Source organism: Lingula anatina, chromosome 9 (genome assembly GCF_051362555.1).
Source record: "Lingula anatina isolate TDL-2025a chromosome 9, LinAna3.0, whole genome shotgun sequence".
Taxonomy (NCBI): Eukaryota; Metazoa; Brachiopoda; class Lingulata; order Lingulida; family Lingulidae; genus Lingula; species Lingula anatina.
This window is the reverse complement of record NC_141775.1, coordinates 3,696,708-3,708,123: the sequence shown is the minus strand read 5'-3', so window position 1 is coordinate 3,708,123 and position 11,416 is coordinate 3,696,708. Positions and strand designations below refer to the sequence as shown.

Sequence of the window (11,416 nt, the reverse complement as noted above, 5' to 3'; positions counted from 1 at the left end):
GTTTAATGCGCAACCATCTATAAATAAGTAGAGAATGTAATTTCCAAGAAATAAAATGAAAGCAGTATGCTTGTTTATCATTGCAAAAAGTTCCCTTATAAAGTTGTAAAAAGGTTTTATGTAATTTAAGTTATAATTAGACGTACTTTAGGTCAATCGTGTAAACGGAGGTAGTTTTAAAGGCATTTCTGAATAATTTTGTTTAATTAAATCTTATACTGGACTTGTGATTATTATAACTGATGACGTTCCGGTTGATTCATCAAGGCGTATGAATATGTACAATGAGACATAATACCAAGAAGACGTCACTAGAAATGACTAGCCCTGTGTCGATGTATATCATAGGTCTTACTATAGGCCAGTGGAAAAATAAGATGATAAACTTGTCGTTTTATACCATTTAGAATATTCTACCTTTCAATCAATCAAAAGGATTTCATTCAATGCAAGAAAACATGCGTGTTTTTTGTTTATTTGTCTAAGTCATACCCTTGTGACACAATAACGAAGCGACGTCTTGACGTTGAAAGTTCCTTTCGATTATGGCGTAATTGAGTGACGTCATAATAGTGTCAAGTCACGCGGGGTCTTCGCTGCTTAACATCATCCTGAAGCATGGATCTCCCTGTCCGACACTTGGTGCTGCTTCAAAAGTTATGCTAACCGACCAACGACTGCTGACATGGCGCAAAATGAAGCTGCGCCAAATCCGGGGGAAGTGTTTGGTCAATTTGAGACAGGACAACAGTGAGCATATTTTTATTATATTATATATAAATTTTGAATAGAGGGGAAAAGTTAACTTTTCAGAGCCGAGACTACCAGCATGGCCGAACTTTTTTTATTTGTCCTAAGTGCAACTTTGACAGAAATGCTGCATTTGTTTAAGATCAGTTATGCGACATAAGTATTTAATGCATTATAAACTCGTGACCTTTATTATCGATTAAAGTTTTCCATTGAAGATGATGAATAATAAATAATGGGGATAACAAATAAGTCTTAAGATTACAGTGCAAGTGATTTATTGACATAAATTTATTCATTTGAATTCATGTTGTCATTCAATTACTTTTCATAGGTTTTTGAAGGTGTTCTCAAAAATAATGAGCAGCCGCGCGTATCTAGAGAAGACAGTTTCGGAGACGTATCAGAGATGGGCTGAAAACACCTATTATGAACTACACAGAGTGCCACTGACAAACGGTTTGGATCAATATTTAAATAAGAAAATATTTTAAATACATCAAATATCAATAAAAAATTCAGAATTAAAATAATTTAAAAAAAAAGCAAAAAATGATAGGCGTAATACAGTTACGGCTCAGTCAGAAACCCGATCTTTGGAAAGTCGAAACTCAATTAATAAGTATCAGTCTAGTACAACTCAAAGTTGAAAAGAAAACCAATATTTCCCTGAATTTAACCAAGTCTATACCGAGATTAAAATAACCTCTGGTTAGTCTGTTACAGATTTTCCTTTTTAAAATCTTAATCAGGGTCCCAATCAGACCAGGACTATCAGCGCGCGGTGGACATGATGGTCAACCTGGCCAGAGAGCAGTCGGACGCCCACTACAGGGCCTATATGATGATCACTGAGGTGGACAAGTCTCCGCTGTCCCTTTTAAATAGGTGTTTAAATGTTTGCGCGTGCTTACAAGTGTGTTTGCATGTGTGCGTGTTCTCACGTGTTTGTGTATGTGTGTGCATGCGTTTGTATCTGTGTCTGTATGCGTGTTTGCATGAGTGCATTCGTGCGATTGAGCGCGCGCGTGTGTGTGGGTGTGTGCGTGCGCGCGCGCGCCCCAGCGCTTCTTTTATGAACAAGTGAGTTATTCAGGAAAAAATATATGCAAGTGATTGCGTCAAAGGTCTATCGTCTATCGTCAAAGGTAATAATAAGCCTACCATGCATAACTACTTGTTGAATCAGTAATATGACATTTTCGTCTATGGAAAGTCCCATGCAGGCTTGAAATAAATCAAAGACAACCCCAACTATGTTTTGGCTCTGACCACATTTCTGACGTTCACTCTATTTCACGTATATTAGCATAATACGTTACATCTTATGTTGTGTTTTAATGTAACCTTCTAGTAACGGGCGGATGATCAATTTAAGGTTTCTAGAAATTAATTTAAGTACTTCAAAATTGCTCCCTATTTTTACTCGTTAATGTTATTTTGTCGTTCGTCAAGCTTTCAAAATGACACATACCAGAGTGATGGACGCCCGTTGTCCGCCATAGATCCCAAAGAAACCAAAGACCATTTCAAGGCCCGGATACAGCAACTGAACAGAAGGCAGAGAGAGATGATCAAAAAAGTGACAAAGGCGAAAGAGGTGAGAAATCACGGCATTAAAACATTTTGCGACCATATTCTCTTCATGTCTGATGTAAACTTTCGTATTTTGAATCCTTCAAAACAATGCATCAAAATGAATCTCCTTTGGGGTATTAATTCCCTCGCCGCCGTGCGCATCTACGGTAAGTGTGGCCTCTTTTAAAACAATAAATCTAAATCGAACTTTTTGAAAAATGCATAGGTTATTCTCATTCACAAAAGCCGCCTTATATTGATTGAAGAAAAACTATTTAACTTACCAAACAACTAACCAACTAACTGACCAACTTACTAGCAAAATATCTAACTAACTAACTAAATAGATAAATAAATTGCAATCCAAATCTCATCTTGCAACCAACCGCCATCTTGCACCAATTTCCTTTTTTTTTTACAGGAATTTATAAAAATGAATGCAAAATGTGAAGACTGCCGCGAGGCTCTTCGTAAACTGAGGATGCGAAGATCCTATCCCGCGGCCAAAGAGGAGGCCATCGTAGAACAACTCCATGGCAGAGAGGCAAAGATGGACGTGGCATTTAGTGTATACGAGAGCCGCCAGAAGTCGCTCGACGAGCTCCAGGTGGAGTTTTTGAAGGTGGATATTTCAGTGATTTTTTAATTTCTTAGAATTGACTATTTATCTATTTAAACTTGAAACAGTCGTTAATGCAGAACATTTCTGAAGAGTATTAGACAACTTAAAATGATGTGATGGAATTGAAAATCATACATCGCCTCTCTCTCATCCAACCGATACTATCTCACTCCCTGAAGCTTCATCTTGGGTTTGAATGTTGTACTGTTGCAAAAAGGTCAATGCTATTGAATAAGAGCGACAATGAAGTTTTTAACTATTATTTTCAAAACTGTCTTCTTATGCTTATCTTTCTTTAATTTTCCCAGGAAATGGGGAACATTGCCTCAGATATCATGGAAAAGGAAATAGTTCGACTGCAAGTTATGAAAATGGCTTTACAAAAGGTACTTATAATTTTCGTTGTTTTATATCTTGTATAAGCTTAAAACCACTACTTTTGCCTAAGGGTCACGTTGAAGACCAATTGCAATGCCAACAAAAATAAACTATATTTTATTAGTAAAGGCCTTTTCGCAGGGAACGTTCTGTCATTACCCTTCCATTTTAAGCGATCTGTTTTGAGATGGCAGCTGAGCACGGCTATTGTGTATAAGAATCGCCTAAACGACGTCCCGGAGCTCGACTCACCCGACAACTAATTTCTACTCACTGACGCCCTGGCATTTCTTTGCACTCTAAGAACACGACAAGGTTGTGAAAGCGAGTGAAGCCCCCGTTGTGTCGTTGGTCCTCTCAAAGCAGTACGCTATAGATGGAACCAGCGTTCTGTGTGTTAAATCTTCATTTCAATTTGGTTAAGGTGCGATATATCTAGGTCTAATTTTCAGGTGATAAATGCCATAGACATTCCGAATCGCCAAAACAGAGCGCACTGGCGTAACTTACAGCGTCAGGTCAACAGCGTGATCATATCCGGAAAGACCAATGGTCAGAGCATCCCCGTTGACAATAAAGAGGAAGTGACGTCATCTTATGAGGTGCTGTGGTATATATTTTAAAAAAGAAACAACTTTTTTCTGTATTTCGTCAAAATGTAGGCCTAATATGTAGTTTTTGACTGGGTCCTAGAACATAGAGTGGTTGAGATACTTGTACTTCATAATTGTTTCGCCCGGAATCTTCTTCAGATTTATTTCACAAATAAGACTGATTTCAAGTGAAGTACAGTCCTATTCCAGGCGGTTTTTTCCGTCACATTTGTCTGCGAGCCTAAATAAGCTGTTCATTGGAAGAAGTGCAAAAGGCTTTATATTTAACGGATTTTATAGGGCCTGTCAACTTAATTAATCAGATCATAATAGATAACGATAAGATAACGAGTGATAAAAATGTAGGCCTATTTATAATGTCGGTTTTCTCTTTCTTATTTCTAATTTTTCACTGTTCAGAGAAAAACAAGCAATCTTCCTTCAGCGATCGACCTTCAGCGATCCTTGAGTATTCTTGGAAACTAAAGCTGTCCAATTATATTTTAAAAGTTTTATATAGTTATATTAACCATAAATTTCTTTAGAAGTAATAACGTAAAATTACCAAATTGTTTGTACTAAAATTGCTATCATTTTCCGTGCAGGACTTGGCAGACGAGGCCATTGGGGGTGCCGAACCAAACGAGGTCGACGAACAAGTTGACACGAAGAGGCTTGTTGTCCCGGCGCACGAAAAATACTCGAAACCCAAAGAGAAAGGAAAGCATAAGCCCAAAGGACCCAAGTCACCGCGTCGATCCCCAGTTGCGCCTCTTGCTCAGCCATTGAAGGAGAAAGAAGAACCGTTGACATTCGAGTGGCACCGGCCTGAGGCGGCAAAGGAGGCGACAAAAGTGCAACATGTCGAACGAGGTGCGCACGCACTCCGGAAGTTAGACCAGGACATCATGAAGCTGATTGATGTAGAAGAGTAAGACGCAATATGTTTCTTAAATTCAGTAACTTTTATTTTGTTTCTTCGTGTTTTATAATTTTTTTATAGCTCGTAAATTTCATGATCGCTTTTAAGAAGCTAAAGAGCGCATTCAGAACGGATGATCCGCGGACTAAATGAGGCCGACCCCACTTAAAAGCAAGCCGCCTAATCCTCTGACCATCACCCCGCCTTCACACGTGACAAAACGGATTAAATCTCGGCTCTGAGGTTTACTTGCCAGGCCCCTGAAGGGATGGCGCGTGTGGAGGCGGGGAGACCATCAGGGGACTAGTCAGCATTGCTTTTATGTGGGTCAGCCATATTTGATCCGCGTATCTGTTACTCCTGTTCTGATTGCAGGCAAAAGTTTTATTTTGGTAAAGATGGCTAAGAGAATTCATACTTTATATGAATAAACAGTTTTTCTTATTTTTATCTTTTGTAGCGATGAATTGGAATTTTGACTTTTTTGGAGAAATCGTTCCAAAATGAAGGTATGTTATGGAACCTTCTTGGCGATAGGGACACCACGCATTAAATCATTGAACGCACAGCTTATGGCTAAGGGCGCATCTCAACTAACACAATTGCCTTGTTGATTGAATATAGAGCAACTGGTGGAGGGGGGGGGGGGGGGTAAACGTTGAATTGGGAAAAATACAGACAGGGAGAGGGGATAACGGCAGACATTTAGTACTATAATTGGACATCGGTTGTCTGGGGTTTACCCTAGTACGAGATATGTAGATCATTTATTTAAGTATACATGTACGTGAGCTTAAGACAGGCATGGTTAAAATATTGAGTAAAGGGGTGGGAGAAGTGGCTTAGCCAACATTACACTTCTCAAAACACACGTTGTTTATTAAATACTGCAAAGAACCGTTTTGTAAATAACACTTGTAGCTATTTAGAATATTTAGCATGTGTAGCCATGTTGTAAAGGGGACCGTATTGGGAAGGAGTGTTGCGGTATTAACTGCCCATTTCATAACTACCATGTTGATTTGTTTTTATTATTTTACTACAGGATACCATTCAGCAAGGGAAATCATTTGACCAAAGGACATCGATGTTAACAGATGCCAGTGGATCACATTTTTATTTTGTCTAAAAGTGTTTTTAAAGGCAACTAAAACCTATGTATGTTGAGAAATTCAATAATTTAATAAGTACATTTAACACAGATATAAACGCAATTTCCCCTCTAACTGTTATATCTTCTAAACCAAGCGCTTCCTTTTTGTTGTCGCATTTTGATGATGTTTGCGATTAACATTTACTTTTAGCTTTATATTAGCATTTAGCTTTATAAATATTCAAAGAAAACCTATTCAGGTATATTTTCATATGGATGTTTATACAGAATTGTCATGTTTATAATGTTTTGCAATTGCAATTATTTACACAAATGAATAAAGATGTAAAAATGACATGTAAAATTGATCAGTGCTAACAATATTTGTACATGATTCTGATGAAGATAGACATATATCAAACACTTCACAGGAAACATTAACCAACCACACATGAATACTAAGATAAAAATTTTAACATACCTTTGGATTGGTGTGTTTGATAAAAATACGATAAAATCAAAATGATAACCATAAACGCGTTATTTCCATATGCTTTGGTCTTTAACGTCAATGAGTTACAGTTAATTGAAATTGGAATCGGAAATTAAGCGTTGCTTCTGTACCCGGTATGAAATGCGTACTGGTACAAATTCTCTGAATTTATCAACATGAGATAGAAAGAGGTTTGTTAAATCTACAAGTATTATCCACAAACCTAGATCAAAATGTAAATTTCCATACAGAATCCGTGGAATTTATTTTTGTAGGCCTACTGTATAGCACTACGACGTCACCGTCGCATTTCAAACACCCTAACCACGCCCCCTTGATCACAAATCACGAGATTATAATCACGTGACGTCGTCACCGCCGCGGGATATCTCACCCCGTCCGCCTTTCCCGCAGCATAGTCAATGTGTATTCCAGCTCGCACAACATGGACCCGATGATTTGCAAAATCGGCGACAAAAAAGTTTCCGCTTTTATCAGAACAAATCCCAGCGGGGCTGGCTAATTGTTGCTCATCACTCCCGTAACTGCCATATTGAAATATTGGTCTCCCGTTGAGGTCGTACGCTTTTACACACGATTCCAGCGCATCCAGAACGGCGACGGTATTGTGACGTTCGTCTATGGCGACGTGAAGGGGCCGCTGGAACGTGCTATTACGTATTTCAGGGCCTGGAATTGTCTGTAGGAGAACGCCGTCTCTGTCAAAGATATGCACGCGCTGTTTCTCGGCTAGAGGCGGGGAATCCGTGATGGCGAAATACCCACGTAAACTGAAGGCGATGCCTCTGGGATGGGAAAGACGTCCATGGCTGATGTTACGCTCAAAACGTCCATCGTGGGAGAATATTTTCACGCTGGAAGTACGCACGTCAGTTACAGCGTAACGACCGTCATCAAAGGCTGATATGGACCATGGTGCTTTAAATCTCGGATACGCGTCGTGGCCGAAGGACCCAACGTGCTGTCCAGTTTTTAGGGCGTACAGCTTGACTACTTTGTTGCGTTGGTCAACTACGGCCAGTTCGCCATTTTCTGGGTTGACCACACAGTCGGTGATGTATGGCTCTGCAATGTCGCTGTCACAGCTGGCGTGAAATTTATGAAGAATTTTGATCTTTTTTGATCCTGTCCACATGGTGGCAGAGACACGCGGCACGTGTTGGTAAGATTGATTAATATTACTAAGAAATACTGTGCTTGCTCAGATCTATAAAAACACTTGAGACGATATATATCATTTCTCTCAAATCAAAAAAGAGACTCGGTGTCCATTTCTTCTTTGATCACGTGCACACAATTAGAATTGTTCTAAACCTCTTTTCATTACAAACGTCCACAGAAACTTCGTTCATTGCAACACAAATCACGTAATATAGTAAATTGTGGTTCTGTCGTCACAGTTATGTCAAGGCGTATAATCCTGTGAAATAAGCATTTATCGAATGCCTGTGATGTTTTTACTGGATCCTACAAATATGACTTTGCCTGTGCCTTTTCAATACAATATAAGTTGTACGTCGAATGCTCCAAATTCACAGTCTTTCATCCCCAGAGAAACGCACCTCTAATCCAGCCTTGTGTTACTGCACAAGTTGGAAATCAGAAGATCAATTAACTCGCTGTGCTGTCGACTCCCTGACGTCACTAAAATCAAGCTGTTTATTACAGCATCCAAACAATGTAAATTCTAGTTACCTTGCTATTTGATCCTGCGAGCTCTCAATTCTCTGTAGTGTCTCAACAAGTGAGTCACGTATGACACAGAAACCCGCACAAATCACACCTGAATGAGTACCTGTTTTAAGTGGACGCGTATGACGGACATTGGGCAGTGGTCACCACAAGCAGGGGTGGGAGTTTGATCTACCTGTCAGATGTGCTTTTAATATAGATTCCAGCTCCACGCGTCAACGCGACTGTGTATATTGTCACCTTTATCACCCGATCGCTGTTTTCCTGTCAACTTTCTACTGATGCTATCTCACCTGTACATTCATAGTTACAAGGTGGACGCCGCAGGGTCTCGTTTTAGTGGCTGCAGGACATGACCCGCCTCCGGTCATCTTTTGCTCATTTCCGGAATGGAAACCCGCACAAATCACACCTGAATGAGTACCTGTTTTAAGTGGACGCGTATGACGGACATTGGGCAGTGGTCACCACAAGCAGGGGTGGGAGTTTGATCTACCTGTCAGATGTGCTTTTAATATAGATTCCAGCTCCACGCGTCAACGCGACTGTGTATATTGTCACCTTTATCACCCGATCGCTGTTTTCCTGTCAACTTTCTACTGATGCTATCTCACCTGTACATTCATAGTTACAAGGTGGACGCCGCAGGGTCTCGTTTTAGTGGCTGCAGGACATGACCCGCCTCCGGTCATCTTTTGCTCATTTCCGGAATGTGATTATTAAGTCCGAAATAACTTCGGGTGTCCGCGTGAAAGACCTGTAACATAAAATAATGACGAAATATGCTTAGAAAGTGTGGTGCACTTGAACAGACGGTAAATATTGTACCTCAAAAACGGGTACATGCTGTAATCTCAACGGATTTGGATAGGGCGTACCTTGGCAATCAAGGGGAAATTTATTTGCTATACCAAGATTTAACGCTTATTTTATGTCCTTATGCAGGACCACTAGAAAAAGGTGTGTGTGAGAGTGACATTCAGAGTCTAGTTTGTGGATGACCAATTAAGCTTATTGCACCAGCTTGTTTGTGCGCTATTAACTAATCAGTGATTAATTATACAACGAAGTAGAATGCTGGCATGCCATTGAATTAGTTAACTCGATCTGTTTGAAATGGCAGGGAGTTTTATGACAGCTGGTATGCGATGACACACAGTAATTTAATCCATTGGACTAATTCAATGTCATATAATTGATTAAAATGACTTTTTAAAAAACGCCAGAGGACAGCATTAGACACCTGCATGGATCCTTAAAATATCAAAGGCCTTTTAAAGGACAACACCACAATATTTTTTTTGTGAGTATTCGTTGCACCAACCTTTGTGCTTACATATTTTATAATTTGTTAGTTTCAGTACTTCAGTTATAGAATACTAGTATTTGTATATTGTAAAGGCATAGTCCTGTAAATGATGTACCTTTACCGAATAAATAAATAAATAAATAAATAAATAAATAAATAAACCCATATAACCTTTCAATCAAAACTGTGGCAAGTTGTGTGACAAATGCCTGATCAAACAACTGTTGCAGCTATCAACCCGTTGACGTGCAGCCACCCAGAACAATATAAATTTTATCTGAGGTGACTGAAGCCGCGTTCACACGAGGGCTATTTTGGAACGGAAATCGGTCTGAAGCACGTCACCACAGAGGCAGTCTCAGTCTGGGCAGGTTGGGTCCAGACACCCTGAGTTACAGAGAAAGCTGGATAACGACTCCTGTTATGACACGACGGCACATGAGATGGTTTGGAAAAAAAGGTGTGTAGCACAGATCTAAAATTATATTTATTAAAACAATTCTTGCCAATGAAAAAACAGCCCCTTAAAAAACAGAGAGTTTATTTTGAATACAACCCCTTAAATAAACTAACTAATACCACTTGCAGTATTTATGTCAAGTTATTCTGTTAAACTGGGTGCTAATACCCAGATAAAACAATATCTAATCCTGTGAACAGTGATATGTTTTGAGTCTCAGATCCCTTTAGCAATGCTGTTGGCGTCTTTTATATGAATGTAGCTTCTAAGCGTTGAATCTTTTAACTCACAGCGATAGTGCTGTCGTTTATTTTGATACAATCTCATAAACTGAGTGTGAGGCGAATACGCCTTCAGCTCTCCGGCAGTTACGACGGAATATTCATTTGTTACATTACCGTGTGAATCTCTCTCTCTCGCACACACACACACACACACACACACACACACACACACATCTCTTACCTATCTCCCCCCCCCTCTCTCTCTCTCTGTCGGGCATTTATATATAAATAAAGACATACATTGTATTGACCAAGGGACATACGACACACTGTAAAAACAAACGTGTACTCACCTCTCTCCCACCATGAAACTGCCCCTGTAAAGGTTCCTTAATGAACTTAATAGTCAAGGCCCTAATTAGCCGTAATTTCAAGCAGGGGTGAGAATTACATACTCCCTTCGTGACACCGGACTTAACTGACTGTTACAATGTACGGTAAATTTGATACCGACTGGGCACGCCCACAACGCTAACTTGTTCAGGAAGTGATTAATCGTTCACATTCCTCCGCTCAGGTAAATCCTCAGACTCGATCGATCGGTTCACTTACCTGTCGCAAGTATTGATAGTTCAGCATTCCATTGATTTGTTGGCCGCATAACGGAATTCACTGCAAAAGCATTAGCATAATGTATATAAAACCGTGTATGGCAAGCCTTTCTAAACAGGACCAATCGGAGGTGTATCACCAGGATAACATGCTGTGTATCCGCCAGTTTGGTTGCAATCTTCTATGGTTATTATTAAGACGGCGATCAGGTTAATTGAATTGGCCCATCTTTTCCAAGTAGAAAAAGACTCAGCGAGGTCAATGGGCTGTTGGTCCATTCATCAACATGAGTAAAGATCCATGGTTCGGGCCGCAAAGAAATGCACTGAAAACACGGTCATGTATTGTGCGGTTTTCACGCCCCCAGTTCAGTAAAAAAATTGCCTTTACGGTATAAAATGGAATCGATTGTCCACATTTCGGGCCACGCTTATCAATGTTGTACAATAGACGTATGTATTGTCCGGAGTTTATGTCACGGTTGTGCTGTTAAAAGTCTACTTAAGGCGGGTGACACAATGGTTGGATAAATTAGGAATCACAATAATCAATATTTGTGAACGACGGCGTAATGTTTGTGTTTGGTCGGTATTCAATACTTGTGTTAGCGAGGTGCTTAGTGGTGCTAAAAGAGGTGTAATAGAGGGCCCCGGCGTTTGTACACGTGTG

At 39.8% G+C, this 11,416-nt stretch overlaps 2 protein-coding genes across 3 annotated transcripts; one reads left to right on the top strand and one right to left on the bottom strand.

The window, feature by feature from the left end:
* The first annotated feature begins 24 nt into the window (after positions 1-24).
* On the top strand, positions 25-8,491 carry LOC106174825 (uncharacterized). The gene is made up of 10 exons (XM_086995275.1): positions 25-750; positions 1,085-1,209; positions 1,503-1,638; positions 2,206-2,350; positions 2,750-2,950; positions 3,259-3,336; positions 3,781-3,930; positions 4,527-4,852; positions 5,304-5,352; positions 5,889-8,491. The coding sequence occupies exons 1-9, from the start codon at positions 686-688 to the stop codon at positions 5,320-5,322; spliced, it is 1,245 nt and encodes a 414-aa protein (XP_086851401.1). The 5' UTR covers positions 25-685; the 3' UTR covers positions 5,323-5,352; positions 5,889-8,491.
* On the bottom strand, positions 5,896-10,763 carry LOC106174803 (putative peptidyl-glycine alpha-amidating monooxygenase pamn-1). 2 transcript variants are annotated; one of them, XM_086995277.1, is made up of 2 exons: positions 10,748-10,763; positions 5,896-8,899 (listed from the first exon to the last, which is right to left on the bottom strand). In XM_086995277.1, the coding sequence occupies exon 2, from the start codon at positions 7,583-7,585 to the stop codon at positions 6,728-6,730; it is 858 nt and encodes a 285-aa protein (XP_086851403.1). In that variant the 5' UTR covers positions 7,586-8,899; positions 10,748-10,763; the 3' UTR covers positions 5,896-6,727. The 2 variants fall into 2 exon arrangements, with proteins under 2 accessions (XP_086851403.1, XP_086851402.1); XM_086995276.1 differs by lacking the exon at positions 10,748-10,763 and adding an exon at positions 10,489-10,637.
* Positions 10,764-11,416: the final 653 nt, after the last annotated feature.

Excerpts from the sequence above, each read along its gene's own strand:
- LOC106174825 (XM_086995275.1), top strand. The coding sequence starts at position 686 with ATGGCGCAAAATGAAGCTGCGCCAAATCCGGGGGAAGTGTTTGGTCAA. Across the intron at positions 1,210-1,502 it reads CAGAGTGCCACTGACAAACG|GGTCCCAATCAGACCAGGAC; the intron begins GTTTGGATCAAT and ends AATCTTAATCAG. Across the intron at positions 1,639-2,205 it reads CCGCTGTCCCTTTTAAATAG|CTTTCAAAATGACACATACC; the intron begins GTGTTTAAATGT and ends TCGTTCGTCAAG.
- LOC106174803 (XM_086995277.1), bottom strand. The coding sequence starts at position 7,585 with ATGTGGACAGGATCAAAAAAGATCAAAATTCTTCATAAATTTCACGCC.